The sequence below is a fragment of the Salvia splendens genome, chromosome 9, assembly GCF_004379255.2.
Source record: "Salvia splendens isolate huo1 chromosome 9, SspV2, whole genome shotgun sequence".
Lineage (NCBI taxonomy): Eukaryota > Viridiplantae > Streptophyta > Magnoliopsida > Lamiales > Lamiaceae > Salvia > Salvia splendens.
In genome coordinates, this window is record NC_056040.1 from 10,454,495 (window position 1) to 10,469,503 (window position 15,009).

The 15,009-nt window shown below is 42.3% G+C and overlaps 2 protein-coding genes across 2 annotated transcripts; both read right to left on the bottom strand.

Moving 5' to 3' along the window:
- Nucleotides 1–2,025: 2,025 nt before the first annotated feature.
- LOC121748831 (peptidyl-prolyl cis-trans isomerase FKBP17-2, chloroplastic-like) lies at nt 2,026–3,446 on the bottom strand. Its single transcript, XM_042143367.1, has 3 exons — nt 3,161–3,446; nt 2,620–2,664; nt 2,026–2,506 (listed from the first exon to the last, which is right to left on the bottom strand). Exons 1-3 carry the CDS (start codon nt 3,403–3,405, stop codon nt 2,158–2,160), a joined length of 639 nt encoding a protein of 212 aa, XP_041999301.1. The 5' UTR covers nt 3,406–3,446; the 3' UTR covers nt 2,026–2,157.
- Nucleotides 3,447–3,665: 219 nt separating this feature from the next.
- On the bottom strand, nt 3,666–8,324 carry LOC121748830 (zinc finger protein VAR3, chloroplastic-like). The gene is made up of 6 exons (XM_042143366.1): nt 7,802–8,324; nt 7,592–7,709; nt 7,116–7,474; nt 5,849–5,977; nt 4,125–4,223; nt 3,666–4,037 (listed from the first exon to the last, which is right to left on the bottom strand). The coding sequence occupies exons 1-6, from the start codon at nt 8,176–8,178 to the stop codon at nt 3,929–3,931; spliced, it is 1,191 nt and encodes a 396-aa protein (XP_041999300.1). The 5' UTR covers nt 8,179–8,324; the 3' UTR covers nt 3,666–3,928.
- Between the last annotated feature and the right edge of the window lie 6,685 nt (nt 8,325–15,009).

Here is a 15,009-nt window from a genome sequence, read left to right on the forward strand (position 1 = left end):
AACAACATATCGTGCCCTTTTAAAAAATGATTCAGATTGACCCAAAAATAAGTTTCAACTAGGGATATAAGTCTTATAGACCAATTGATTTTAAGATTGAGCCATATGAACTTCAATTCAGCAAGCCCAGCAGGCAACAATATATCCGGACTAAGGTTTTAACTTTGAAGGATATTAGGGTGTCCACAATGGTTAAGCTCATGGGCATGCCCAAGCCACAAATTAATTATTTTTTTCATTTTTGTATATTTTAATTTAACTAGAATAAATATTATCGGACTATAATAATAATAATAAATGCATAATTTATAAAAAAAAATTAAAACCAAATCTTCGTAGTATTATAGAAATGGGAAAATTATACAACGAAAATTATCGACATCACACAAACTACACCGTGAACGCATATCACGCTGCGCCCCCTCCCCTGCGATTCCAGAGCTCTTCAACCAAATCAGCCTGCAGTGTCGTATGTGATGTTTCCCTCCGCATATCGGTGAACCGTTGGATCAAGTATGCATTAGTACGTGGTACACCCATCTGCAAGGGGGCGGTGGCAATACTGTGACTTGTACTAGCACCCTCTTCAGGTGCCCAGCGCTCTGCAGCAAATCCTTCGTCATCTATTATCATATTGTGCAATATGATACATGCATACATGATGGAGGCGACATCATTTTCATGCCAAACTCGTACCGAGCACCGTAGAATGGTCCATCGTGATTGGAGGACACCAAAAGCTCGCTCAACATCCTTCGTAGCACCCTCTTGTTTTACCGCGAAATAGGATTGCTTCGGCCTAACCAGTTGCCAGATCGTCTTGACAAACACGGGCCAACGAGGGTATATCCCATCTGCCAAATAGTATGCCCTGTTGTACTGCTTGCCGTTGGCCACGAATCTGACCGAAGGACCCTCACCCCGGCACTCGTCATTGAAGAGATAAGACGACTGTAGAACGTTGATGTCGTTGTTCAACCCTGCGAAACTAAAATACGCATGTCAGATTCGTAAACGGTATTCAGCAACGGCTTCCAGGATCATCATGAGGTGTCTCCCTTTGAATCCAGAAGTGAACTGCCCCTTCCAAGCCACCGGGTAGTTCCTCCACTCCCAATGCATGCAATCGATGCTGCCCAACATCCCTGAAAAATGGTGCACACTCTCGTGCATATCTATTAATCGCTGGCATTCATCGACATTTGGCTTCTGTAGATACTCCAAACTAAAGATAGTCTGGATGCCATTACAAAACTGTCTCAGCGCCTTTAGGGAAGTCGTTTCACCCATCTGTAGGTATTCGTTGAACATGTCAGCGGGCCCGGCATAGGCAAGCTGCCTAATTGGAGTGGTACACTTCTGATATGTCGACAATCTGATTCGTCCTCTGGCATTACGTCGTAGGGTGAAGCACCTGTACCGCTGTGCCAATGACGTCGTTATATGGATGAAGAGTCGTTGCGACATTCTGAATCACCGACAGAAAATCTCTGGCAGATAACGGGGGTTATCGCCAAAGTAGTCTTCCATCAGCCAATGGTCGGCCCCGACATGGTCACGGCAGATTGTCCGCCGATGATGGATCGCCCGAGGGACCGCCACCGCTTCCTCGTCAGCTTCACGTTGCACCTCTTTAACCAATTCATCGAACTCCCTATCGATCATTCGTTGAAACTCATCGTCGGAACTCATTTTTTGAAAGTAGAATTGAGATAAATAGAGAAGAGTGGAGATTGGAATGGGGTGAAAAATGGAGAAAAAAGGGTATATTTATAGAAATAAGAAAAAAAATCGAAATTAGGCAGAGCCGCGACTCTCGCCCAAGAGCCTTGGCCGAGCCGTCACCATGGCGCTCCCATGGGTGCCCCCCCCCCCACCGCGGCGGCCCTCCGTGGCCTCAGCAATAGGGAGCCGCGGCCGAGCCACCCCTTGCCCGGGAGCCGCGGCTCCCCTATTGTGGATGCTCTTAGTCAAGTTTTAAGGATATAAGTCCCATAGGCTAATTGATTTTACCATGGAACCGTATGAACATCAATTATGCTTGTCATATTTTACTTGTTGACATGCCCTTGTTTCAATGTACAAAAACAAACAAACAAATAGCATTGCCCCTCTTGAACAAGTACAAGAAATGTAGATATATGTATGAGTAGTATATCAGGCCGGTGCACTTGAAACATTGTGAAGCTCAACGACATATTCAAGGGTGGCTGAGGGAGGAATTTGGAGAGCTTCACCCATATCGGCACCTTCTTCTCCGAACCCCAGATTTGGTGGAACGATCACTCTCCTTTTCCCGCCTACTTTCATGTCTCTGAATGCATATTCCAAACCTTCACACATGCCTCTACCATAAGGCCTTGAACCCAACACAACACCTATTGCTCCATTTTCACATCTGTCCATAAACACCTCTCCGCTGCCTTGCACCCTTCCCTTCGCATTGATCACCACCAACTCCCCTCTCCGCGGACTAGAACCGCCTCCCACTCTCACGTCATAATACCTAAATTATCAAAAACTTCTTCGTTGAGTGTCAAAATGTTTATGTCTCTAATGCCACGTCTAAGACTTACTGATCAAGGAATTATAACATTATCACAAGACAAGATTGTGTACCTTATGCCGTTTGGCAATACGACCTCTTCTTCCTTCTCAACATCTCTGCAAAATGACCCAAAACAAATTGAACCATTAATTACCAAAGTGTTCTTAGTTTCTCTCCCGGAAAAAAAAATCCCTTTTCCGTTTCAGTCTCATTTTTACGATACGAGAGATGCTAATTAACAAGTGAATTTCTTGGTTGAGTCGAAATTGATTTCAAAAATCATCTTAATTTGAGTACTACTATTAATTACTGCATTACTATTACCAAATTTTTACTACTTTCTTGTCTTGCATATCAATTTATTGGCATATATAGTCCAAACAGAAACATGACATAACTGGCCATAAATAAAATGACTCCTCATGTTCCATCCCTTTCCACATTAATTTTTCATCAGAACACACCCATTCTGCAAAATCAAATAAAATTAAAAACAAAATTTGAGTAATTTATACCTTAATTTCTATGTTGGCGCGTACAACAACAAAATTAGTGTAAATAACCGTAAATGCAGAGTTGTGAAGTGTTGAATTAAGAAAACTGGAATCATACCTTGTGCGTTGTGATTGTTGAGAAACGACTCCAACAGCGAGAAAAGCAAGACCCGCGCCGATGCCGGACCGCCTCGTCAACGTCGAAGCAATCCACTCAGTTGGCTCCGCGGCGGCAGACGGTGAGTTTGCACAGATCACATGCTGAGTTGGGGAGGGAAGTACTGATTGTGAAGTTGTTGAGAAGCAATTGCCTCTTGTTTTTGGGAGTGATAGAAATGGTGGACACGAAAAGTACGAAGCCATTTTTTGCCTTGGCAAAATTTTGGATATGAAATGAATGATGAATATTTATGTAACTTGGGAGTATATATACGGCCCTGCCTTATCTTAATTTGATGAGGATTTTTGGACTATTGAGGCTTTTGTGTAACCAAATTGCAAGAAACTAATACGTCCATGGTATTTTTATAACTTTAAGTATAAATACGAATTATATCCCTAATTTGGTTAAATAATGACAAAACTTAATAGCTCAACTATTAAAATGTGATATTCACTAAAGATTTAAAAAAAGGGGTAGTCGAAAACTGAAGCTGGTTGTTCCATTTTAGTAGCTTCTCTTTCAACTATAGTAGTAGTATATTCTTCTGGAAAGACTGATATGTTGTTACATCACATAATACATCCGTAGATGAAAAACATGGTGATTAAGACTATCTGAAGACAATACCAACGGTAAACCTTGCAGGAATATATATCACCTTGGAACCAAGAACACAATCCATCTTCAACAGTTGTATTCTGCATTGACAATTCTAAACTAGACTTAGTACTGCTTCCTTGTGTATAAATCATCTTCCATTGCAGAACCCAGGGGGCGTTCACGCTTGCATGACTTGCAGACGGTGTTACGGCTAAAATTCATGAAATCGCAGCTGCACATAGGAAAGCAACGCGTTACAAATCAACCTCATTGATCAAAACACTAGGCAAAATATGCACTTGCAATAGACTGGACTTACTTGGAGCACTCCCAGTCCCCAGGTTTTAGTTGCCTCGGGGGGCGTGGTCCTTGACAACGGAAACACTGCCTGTTGCTTGCAAAGTTCATAAAGGAACATCTGAATCACAGGAAGACAGAAAATTAAACCACCAGCCAAAAGAGTGATACCCAAGCACCCAAAAATTGACTAGCAAGATTACAATGTAATGCACTGTAAAGCTTATTCCAGGGGCAGCAAATCTGGTTGGGGTAGGCTGACGCATTATTCACAAAGGCATCCCAAACCTGACCTATTCAATTATTCTTGTCGAAAACATGAATCATTAACCAGAATCCACCATTATCTATTGGAGGACGGGGTTTAACTCTCAGCCCAAGATGCCAAGAATCTTCAACAACCAAGACTAGATTCCCTTAAATCAAGATTTTGGTAAAGTATCATAGTCAGCGCCGATAATTAAACCTTTCAGTAGTGACATCGCCTTTGCCTTATCAATCAATCTACTCGGAACATCAATTAAAATAATTCAGGGGGGATCCCGTTGCTGTTTGCCAACCAAGCACCACATATGAATTTAACTCCGGCTTAAATTTATCTTTTAGGACCCTTCACCAAATCTATCATTTTCTAAATTTCTATAAATTAAAACCATTCTAATTTCTGCATCGAACCAAAACTACCATATCTTATTGGCCCCAAGGCCCCCAAGCAGAGCAGCAAGCACTATAACTTTTAAATCAAGCTTTGCGAAAATAAATCAATGTTTAGTGCAATTGGAAGGCATAGAAGGCATCAGGATACAAAAAGTTAATGCATGAGCCAAATGACGAAATCATCCCGTCAACATACCAAAACATAGATTGCATGAAAACTACCATATAATGATATAAATAAAGCATTAAGACTATCCAGACACCATAAGGGGTATCCCAACTGAGCTTTTTGCTGCATAAAAAATGTTAATACATAATACCCGTGAAACAGGGCAGGTTCCATAAAGGCCCTTGCCTTAATATTTCTGATTCATACTAGAGATTCTACTAAACATTTGTTTTTACTGGATTAGTTCATAATCATAGTATTGATGTAAGGTTTTAACCAAATTGAGCCAAACCAAGTAGCTTGGCTGAATTCATTATTAAGCCAAGTTCAAACTCAGCAGAGCCTAATACATAACATACTAAATTAAAATATTCATCAATCATTCAAAAAATTAACTATACAGTTTAGGTAAGAATAAATACAAAATCAGTTCTCTAAATTGTAAGCTATATCTACAAAAACTATAATTTAATTCTAATAGTTCTTACCTACATATATTACTATATCTCAAAAAGTATATACTTCAATGTCAGATTACAAGCAGACTGACGAACCAGCTCAAAGCTTGACGAGCCAAATCTTGTGAATACAGAGTTTGTTAATCTTGATATGCCTCATTAAATGAATTTTACAGGGTCAAGCTTCACATAGCTAATGCGGAGTTTCATTCATTTGCATCCCAATTTGGGCACATGCATGACTCCACATACAATTACCACTCCAAATCATTGCACATTGTCTTTTATGATGACAGATATGCACAACGTACGATGTAGAAACTACAAACATAATCCATAGTTCACAATTTCTAGCAGAATCAGTAGTCAAGTTTGTAAGATTATAAAAAATAACCAGTACGAACAAATTAGATAATCAAATCATCATATTGGAATTCAAGGAAGTAGAAACTTAGGACTTACTGAGCGCAATTCCAATCACCCTTTTTCATTTCAACACCACCTCCACCTGTAGACATCCTGCTGGCCTTGGGTCCAATTGCTTTACACTTGAGACAATGTATATTTCTAGCAAAGTTCATGAAATTGCACCTGAAATTGATAGGTGTGTACAATGATGTTATGCTAGGGATTTCAAAATTTTAAAAAAAATAGTGAGAATAGCTGTTGGTAGATTGTGGTAAATGCAAGCAGAATTGCCAAAGTAACTCAAATGCTTCCGGACAGGAAGTTCACCAACCAAAAGACATAGAGAACAACAGGAAGAATATATCAATGTATCACTTAGTTGAAACTTAAAGAATACACATCAAAAGAGAACTGTTAGACATTACAAATGACCTATTTACAACTGACCCCACCGAAAGATGGACTCATAACGATGTCAACAGTCCAAACTCCAAACACATAAGAGACTAATATGATGACAAGAAGAACCTTTAGCCACCAATAGATTGGAATAGAACAGAAACTGAAACTAAGGTTAAAACCAGAAGAAGTATTATATAAGAACTTTTTGGTTTTGCATACTTTAAATCTGCTTGTAAATTACTCAACCATTGCTTTCATCTGATTTTGCAACCATAGAAGATTCTGGTTGATGGTTGTGCTGACATGGATAGACGGAAAATTGGCATGGAATGATCAATGATAAATAAAATGACGTCAGTGCATCGGATACTTTCCCACGTCAATTTCCGAGCTATCCATGTTGGCATGAACATTGACGGTTGACCAGAATCTTCTATGGTTGCAAAATTAGATTAAATCAATAGTTGTGTAAACTACAGGCAGATTTTAAACTTGGTATAAAAAACAAAAAGTGTTGAAAGTTCAGTAGTCTACAAGCAAATTAACTTAACACAAATAACTCAATAATCTACATCGGCACTAGGTTCATCAGAAGAACAGGAACTAATTCATTGTAGTGTCTAATGTATGATAGTGATTGTAGCATCAAAAGCATACAGAAAAACCACATCAGAGAGGTTCAACCAGTTCTTTTGAAAGTAGTTAACAAAATTGGTACAGTTCTAGAAATTTTATGGTATCATCGGCTAGTACTAATACTTGACTTGACAAATATGTGCAACAAAGAATGTCTACACTTGGATAAATTTATCAGTTAATGCAAACTGAGACACGAGAAACCAAACAGTTAAAAAAATTATTATACTAAGCAAAAGTGATAAAAAAAATTCAGAATATAATGTTTCTCCTTAGTTCTTACTCAGTGCACACCCAATCTCCTGGTTTCATATCTATACTTTTAGAGCTTCCAGTATCTGGTGAATCAACAAACTGCAACTGCTTCTTTTTTTGATGGACTACAGAGGCAGGCTTTGGAAGGTCAGGGTCAGCAGGTGTTTCGCTAAGCTCGACCAACTCTGAGAGCAATCTCCTAGCTGATGATTCGACAAGCTCCCTACCTGCAGGTTTATCTTCTACTTCTCCAGAAACAACAAGTGGGTCTAATGCAAAACTCATTAACATACGAACTACATCTACTGTACGTGCAGCAGCTTCAGTTTCAGTTAGCAAAACATATGCTCTATCACATGAACTGCGAAGACTGCAGGAGCTGCACACCTGCAATCATCCATATTCCAGACCAAAACATAAATGATAAATCCTCTTTAAAAGTACTGATTCCCTCAATTTATTCCCGAATAAACAAAAACTTACATATCACAAGTATAAACTTACATCTCCTTCATCAATTTGTAGATGTGCTCTCAACCTTTTAGCGGAGTTAACTGGTTTTCTGAAAACACTAGGACATCCTTGATCAACAATCGCTTGAATATCTGAAGTCGGCAACAACCTGAAAAGTGAAAACCATAACAAAATTTACTCTTCAAAACACTACTTAAATAGCCATAACGAATTAATAGGCCAAGGAAAAAAAGGAGCTACTTGAAAATGTCGAAACGGTCACGCGCAAAGCTCATACATGCGTCCTTGACCAACTTCAATTCCTTGTAGACAGCAGCACTCTCTTCACCTGTACTGCCGCCGTTTTCCGCAGCTGCGGCGTTCTGAGTAATGTATCCTTTGACCTTCAATTGGTCGATAAAATTAACCCATTCCGGCCACGGGTGGGCAGAAATCGCATCATCGGAGAGAGCAGGAGTCTCGGATTCGAGCGTGACAGCGGAGGAGATGCAGCGCTTGATGCGGATGGAATGGGGAAGGCATGGTATGTTCAATTTCAGGAGTGGGGGTTGTGAAAAACTGCGAGGATGGTGGAGGATTGAGTTGCCTAGAAAGATAAATAATCTTGAAGTTGCCATTTTTTGTTCTTCTTAATCCGTCTGTTGCTCTTAGAATGTATGGTTCCGAATCATGAGATTTTGTTAGGGTTTTAGTCTAAGATTTTGATGGAGTTTATGGCGAAGAACAGAGGATGTTGTTTGGGGGCTCAGGTTAAGGGTTTAAGTTTAACCTTTGAAATGGGGTTTTAAGCATTCGAATTTTTAAAGAGTGATAACTAATCCATTATTTTTTTTAGGCCATCTGCAATGGCGCCTAGCGCACCGCCTAGCCGAGCGCCGTCGCTAGGCGGTCCATTGTAACCGTCCAGCGGATTTCGGAATTAAAAACCGCCAAGCGCTCGGCGGTTTCGCGGCGCTAGGCGGTGCGCTGGGCGCTATTGCAGCGCCCGGATCGTCTAGCGCACCGCCGAGCGGAATTTTTTATTTTTATTTTTTTATTTTCAAAACACTATATATACGCAGTTTGCACGTCATTTTCATTCGCATCACTTGTTTTAACGAGTACTCTCTCTATCTTAATTTCTGTACAAGATCAACACCGAGAAATGGAGAACACCAACAAAGGTACTCCAGTGACGAGCGGGTCTCAAACTCCCCCGGTACCTGTGGGAGGTGGATGGGGTCCGACGCCAGGGTACTACAACATGTACCCGTGGCAGGGGATGATGCCCGGGATGGCAGCCGGGGGGAATATGTCGGGGGATGCAACTCGGTATGCAGATGATGCCGGGGTGGGCGCCCGGGATGCAGATGATGCCGGGGGGTGCCCGGGATGCAGATGATGCCGCCGGGGGGGACGGCGATGCAGCCCCCGACAGGGGGGGTACCGGCGACGCAGGGGACGCCGGGGGAGGGGGACGTCTATCGCTCCAGTTTTGATTTTTCGACTGCTTCTTCGCACACATCGACCCCAACGGAGGCGCAGTTCACGCAATTTGATGCTTTTTCCTTAGAGGAGTTGGGGTTTGATATTCTCGGAGTTCCGGATACTCCCGTTCAAACGGGAGGAGCAGTGCAGGGTTGTGGCGCCCCAAAGAAGAAGGGCAAAGGGAAGAAGGTCGGGGAGTCGCCGCAGCTGGGTGAGGACGACGGCTCGGTACGGAGAAGGTGGACGGATGCGGAGAACGTCGCGGTGTCCAAGGCGTGGGTGAGTGTTTGCGACGATCCTTTCGTTTCTAACAACCAGAGGATCGTCAACTTGTGGGGCAACATAGCAGCAGCCTACCAGAGATTTTGCCCGGAGGGGAGGCGACGCAACGGGGAGGATTGCCGGAAGGGGTGGGACCGAATCAGGGCTGTCGTCTCCCGATTTTCTGGTTTGTACACCAACGCCCTCCGCATGCAGAGCAGTGGCCAAACGGAGGAAGACTGCAGGAGGATAGCGGAGAAAGCCTTCCCCCAGCCTGGGTTGTATAAGGACTTCACCTACTGGAACTGCTATCTTGTGCTGAACAACTCCGAGAAGTTACGAGTAGGTGTCGACGCTGGCTGGCCGAAGAAGCAACGACTGAACTATACCGGTAATTTCAGCGGCAGCAGCAGTGGTTCCCACGACCTCCCCGAGACGGCCCAGGAGGTCCCGACTCCTCGTACGTTCGCTCGCCGAACTCGCCCGGTTGGGCACAAGCGGGCTCAACGAGAGGCGAGGGGGCAGCCGGGGGTTCACAGGAGGTCCAGTCAGCATCCTCCCTTGGCCAATCCACAGCGAATCTCAAATTCTTCGCGCGTCAACAAACGCGCAATCAGATGGTCAAGACGATGGCCGAATGGCGAGCGGCGGTGAACCCCGTGGAAAAGAGTTTGCTTCAAACATTGCTACTGAGCATGCAGGAGGATTTGGAGGAGGCACGGAGGGAAACCGGCGGGAGTAGAGGCGGCAGCGACGGTGGCGAGGGAGGCGGAGGCGATGGTGGCGAGGGAGGCGGAGGCGATGGTGGCGACAGCGACGGAGGAGACGACGACGGAGACGAGGAGTGAATTATTGTATTTTTTAAAATTATTGTAATTTTTTTAAATTATTGTACTTTTTAAAAATTATTGTAATTTTTAAAATTATAATAGTATTATTAATGTTTCTCGTATATGTCTCGTAAATTAAATTCCGTATATTGTGTGATTGTTAATTATTTTATTTTTATATAATTGTTATTAGTGATGTGGCTAGTGATGTGGCTAGGCTATGGCTAGGCTATTTGCTTGTTTTGATGATGTGGCAGGAGGATTTTTAGTGTTGATGATATGGCATGAGGAGTTTGTGGTTAGGCTATGGCTGAGCTATTGCTAGGCTATTATATTGTGGATGGCCTTAGGGGCTCGTTTGAATTGGCTGATGAGACCTTTAAATGCTTTAAATTGGCTGATAGTGACCTTTAAATGCTTTAAATTGGCTGATAATATCTGGTGTTTGAATTGCATGTTAAGGGCACCCGCAACGCGGGCCGTGGCCGTCGCGGGTTCCGTTCCGGCGGAACGGTTCGCCGGCGCGACGCGTTGCGGCTCGCCAATCCGTTCCCAGGCCGTCCCCATTCCGTGCCGTGAGCCGTGCCGGCGAGACGCGGCACGGCTTGTTCCTCCACGCGCGCCGCCGCTGCCTGCGAGACGTGGCCGCCCCTGCGTCGTGCGTGACGCCCACTCGCCGACCCGCGAGTGGGCGTCGTTAATTATGACGCAATAAATCATTTTTTTTTAAAAAATTCGAATTTTGTAAAAAAAAAAAATTAAAAAATGTGTAAACGGTCATATGACCGTTTTTTATATCCGTTTAACATTTTTTTTTTATTTTTTTTATTTTCTTATTCTATAAATACACCTAATTTCATCTTCATTTCACACAACTACACATCTATTCTTCCTACATCAACATCAATTCCTCTCCAATTTTCATATTCAATCTCTTCACAAAATGTCCGGCGACGGCAATTACGGTGGTGGCGGCGCCGGTGGGTGGGATCTCAACGCGTTCGGCGATTGGGAGACCATGTACAACACACTTGGTGGTTCTGGGTCGTCGACGCCGGGCACCCAGGGGTCGGCGACGCCGGGTGGGTACCAACCACCCACTTTCGATGTGGATGCCTACGCTCGACCCTCCGGCTCGCGGCTTTCCCAGAGTTTGTCCCAGATTCGGGAGGATATCCCCGTTGAACCCACCCAGGGAGGAGGCCGAGGCGGTGGAAGCTCCAGGGCTGCGTCTGAGGCACCCGAGGAGGAGGAGGAGGAGGAACCGGAGGATCTGGGCCGGCATCCCTACACCAACGAAGAAACAAAGGCGGTGTACACCGCCTGGCTCACCGTCTCGTACGATCCCATCGTCGGGAATCAACAAGCCGCCAAGTGCTTCTGGGAAAAGGTCCGTGATGTCTACTACCAGACTAAGCCGAAAGGGGCCCGGAAGCGCAAATATACAATGCTCCGTGCTCACTTTGGCCGAGTCGACCTACAGGTCAAAAAATTTTGCGGCATCTACACGGCCGAAGCGGCGAACTACCAAAGCGGAGCTTCGGGCGCCGACATTCTGAGGGCGGCTTTGCGCGTCTTCTACCAGGACACCGGTGTACAGTTCAAATATGTTGATATTTGGCAGCTCGTCAAGGACGAGGAAAGGTGGGCCGGCGGTGTCCGCTCGAGCTCGGGCTCAACCTCAAAGCGCACGAAGCACACGGCGACCGGCAACTACTCGTCTGGTGACACCGGTGAGGCCGGCGAGGGTGAACCGCAGGTGTTTGGGGGTACGGGGGATCCAACGCCCGGCGAATACGGGGGATCCAGCGTTGGGCGCCGTCGGCCGCAAGGGACGAAGGCGGCGAAGGCGGCTAGAGCGAGGAAGGGCCGAGGCGAATCAAGCCAGTCGGCCTCGGGATCGGGCTCGCGGGGACGCTCGGACACACTTATGGTGGCGTACATGACCGCCACAATGGCGGACACTTCCCGCTTCTCGTACGCCCAATTCACGGCCTGGTGGAACGGAATTGTTGCTATGGCAGCACAACTTGACCTTCCGACTCCCCCTAAACCTCGACCGCCGCCGGAGGATGATTCGCCGGCGGAGTAGTTTTTTAATTTCCCACGTTTAATTGTGTGTTTTTTATTGTGTGTTTTTTATTTTTTTAGGATTTTAATTGTGTGGTTTTTATTTTTTTAAGTTTTAGTTGTAATTTTTTTTAATGTTGTGTGTTTTTTAATAAAGTGTGTTTGTTATTTAATAAATCGTGTTTGTTTTAATTGAATTGAGTTGGAAATAAAAATAAAAAATGAAATTGAATGAATAGTAATTTAAGGAACGGTTAAGGAACGGAGGGTTGCAGGTTCCGTTCCTTAGTTAAGGAATGGAGTAAAATAGTACAGTGGGGCCCTCAAATAGTAATTTAAGGAACGGTTTAGGAACGGTATAGGAACAGCGTTGTGGATGGCCTAACTATTTTGTTTGGCCCGCTTAAATGGCAAAGGCCGTTGAATTTGGGCTAAAAGGGGTTGTTTTACTATCGTCCAAAATTCAGCGATAACAATCTTGATAACTTAATTTCAGGTCTTAAATAGTCTGAAATTACTAATATAGCCTCTGATTTTGAAAATATAGATAAAGTCAGAGGATAGTTTTATAATTTCACACTACAATATAGTAGTATATAGCAAATCAAACATGTGATATTAACAACACCATTTACTTTAGATAATATATCATCAATTCAAATACCATAAATAGAATTATAAAACCAAGATAAACATTATTATAATTCAAACACCATAAATAGAATTATAAAATCAAGATAAACATTGTTACAAAATAGCTATGCTCTTATCTAGATGAAATATAAATCCCAATTCAAACACACCCTTAAATATCTTTGTTATTAGACTAAAGGATATTCACTAGCGGGCCAATGACAATTTTCCTTGCTAATTTGTAAGTACTTCGAAAGATGAGATAGTTAGCTCAAGGATTTAAGGTTATTTACTGACGGCCAATGACAATTCTCCGTGTTGATTTGTAAGTACTTCGAAAGATGGAACAGTTGACCCAAGAATTTAAGACTGTTTCATACCCAAAGATGGAGATCGATCCCTAATCATTTGATTAATAATGGACTGAGTCTCATGTCACTCAACCACACTAGACTTATTCTACGAGTAATTGTACGTAAAAATGTCGCCATTATTTTTTAGAGGTATACATCTAAACACTCTTGACTTTTTTTGCCGATATATCCTTTTACATATTTTGTGTCTTTAGTCTTAACTAATCCTTGCACTTCTAGGTTTTGTATCGCTAGAAGTGGGGGGGTTTGGAATTTTTTGTTTGGAAAGTCGTAAATAACTTAAAGCTTCGAAACCAATCAATCATGTTTCTTCTCTTTTTTTATTTGATCACAGGTGTCTCGAACCCGTCTTTGACGAAATACGACTAACTCTGCTCGACTTGAATTGCGAAATAAGGCTTAAAGTATTCCAACGGATGGCGGAATTTAAACTCGTAAATTCAAAGTCACCACAACTCTACGTTGTCTATTGCGCTACAATCCATTAGTTGATAGCTTTCTATTGTTGCCGCTTAATGGGATTTAAACCCTTGCCTGGTTTGTGTTGTAAAAAGGGCCGTTAATTGCCACTAGGCTAGAATATGAATTTATTTTGTAGTGATCAAAATTACTGGAGTAGTATATTAGTTATTTTTTGCTTCGAAATTGATCAATACTCCCTCCCTGTAGTAAAAACTGTCTTCTTTTTTCATTTTTGTCTGTCCCACAAAAATAGTCTCTTTCTAATTTTGACAAATCTTTACTCTCTTATAAGGTGAGTCATATTCTCCACTAATAAGACTTCAATTAATTTTTCTTTCTATATATCTCCTACTTTACCAATTTTGCATTAAAATATGTGTCATCTTCAAAGTCCCTATAGGACGAAGGGAGTATATCATATTTCAAAAATTTATTAAATCTGATAATTTCATTTTTAAATATAATCCACTTCATCATTTATTGTTAAAATAAAACCCATATGATATATCTTTTATAAAATTAAAATAGTCATCATAACTTTAATCAAGCCTTTGTTTCCATTCTTTTATATTTTGAATTTGATAATACCATCATCCGATATGAACAATATGCTTAGGTGTTTTGATGAATTAGATTCTGTTAAATAGAGTATTAAAAAGAGAACTATACAATGAGGAAGCCCATCATTTATACTCATAATGACGGGTTATCAAATGCAACAATAAAGATTAACACTAAGAGCATCCGCAATGGGGCGGACGATAGGCCGCCCGATGCCTCGGGCGCGCCATCGTCCGCCCACTGTGGGCGACGCGGACGATAGCGCGGACGATGCAACGCGTTTTTAATTCCGCACAGCGCCCTCATGCAATGTCAGGACCTGGCCAAAGCCGAATACCTCCAGAGGATATGTCACACCTCAACCCCTCTGACGTATACTCTTTTAATAAATAAATCCCTTATCATAAAAGCAATCAATACACGTGTATAATTCATAGAACACTCATATTATATAAGTTCAAACCAACACTTATCCGATACATATTTCAAAATATCATGTAAAGTAGTGGAACACTCTCACCACTCTATATACTATACATTTATCTACATGCAAAATGATGAGGAAGAGAAGGTTGTCAATATGCGTCAGCCGCCGAACCTGATAACACGTGGAATTCCTATGACCCACGTCAGTCTAAACTTTACTGCTATCTTATTCCTGAAAAATTTAGTGATTTATATGAGCCACAACTCAGCATATATAAATTTCTACATTTACTCTCACATGATACAAACATCAAGCATATTCTTTCATCAATACATATAATCAGAAACAATATATATAACATAA

Coding starts and splice junctions, on each gene's coding strand:
- LOC121748831 (XM_042143367.1), bottom strand. CDS start 3,405: ATGGCTTCGTACTTTTCGTGTCCACCATTTCTATCACTCCCAAAAACA. Junction 2,665..3,160: donor CAACAATCACAACGCACAAG/GTATGATTCCAG, acceptor GTCATTTTGCAG/AGATGTTGAGAAGGAAGAAG. Junction 2,507..2,619: donor GTATTGCCAAACGGCATAAG/GTACACAATCTT, acceptor TTGATAATTTAG/GTATTATGACGTGAGAGTGG.
- LOC121748830 (XM_042143366.1), bottom strand. CDS start 8,178: ATGGCAACTTCAAGATTATTTATCTTTCTAGGCAACTCAATCCTCCAC. Junction 5,978..7,115: donor GGAGATTGGGTGTGCACTGA/GTAAGAACTAAG, acceptor TATCAATTTCAG/GTGCAATTTCATGAACTTTG. Junction 4,038..4,124: donor GGGGACTGGGAGTGCTCCAA/GTAAGTCCAGTC, acceptor TCCTATGTGCAG/CTGCGATTTCATGAATTTTA.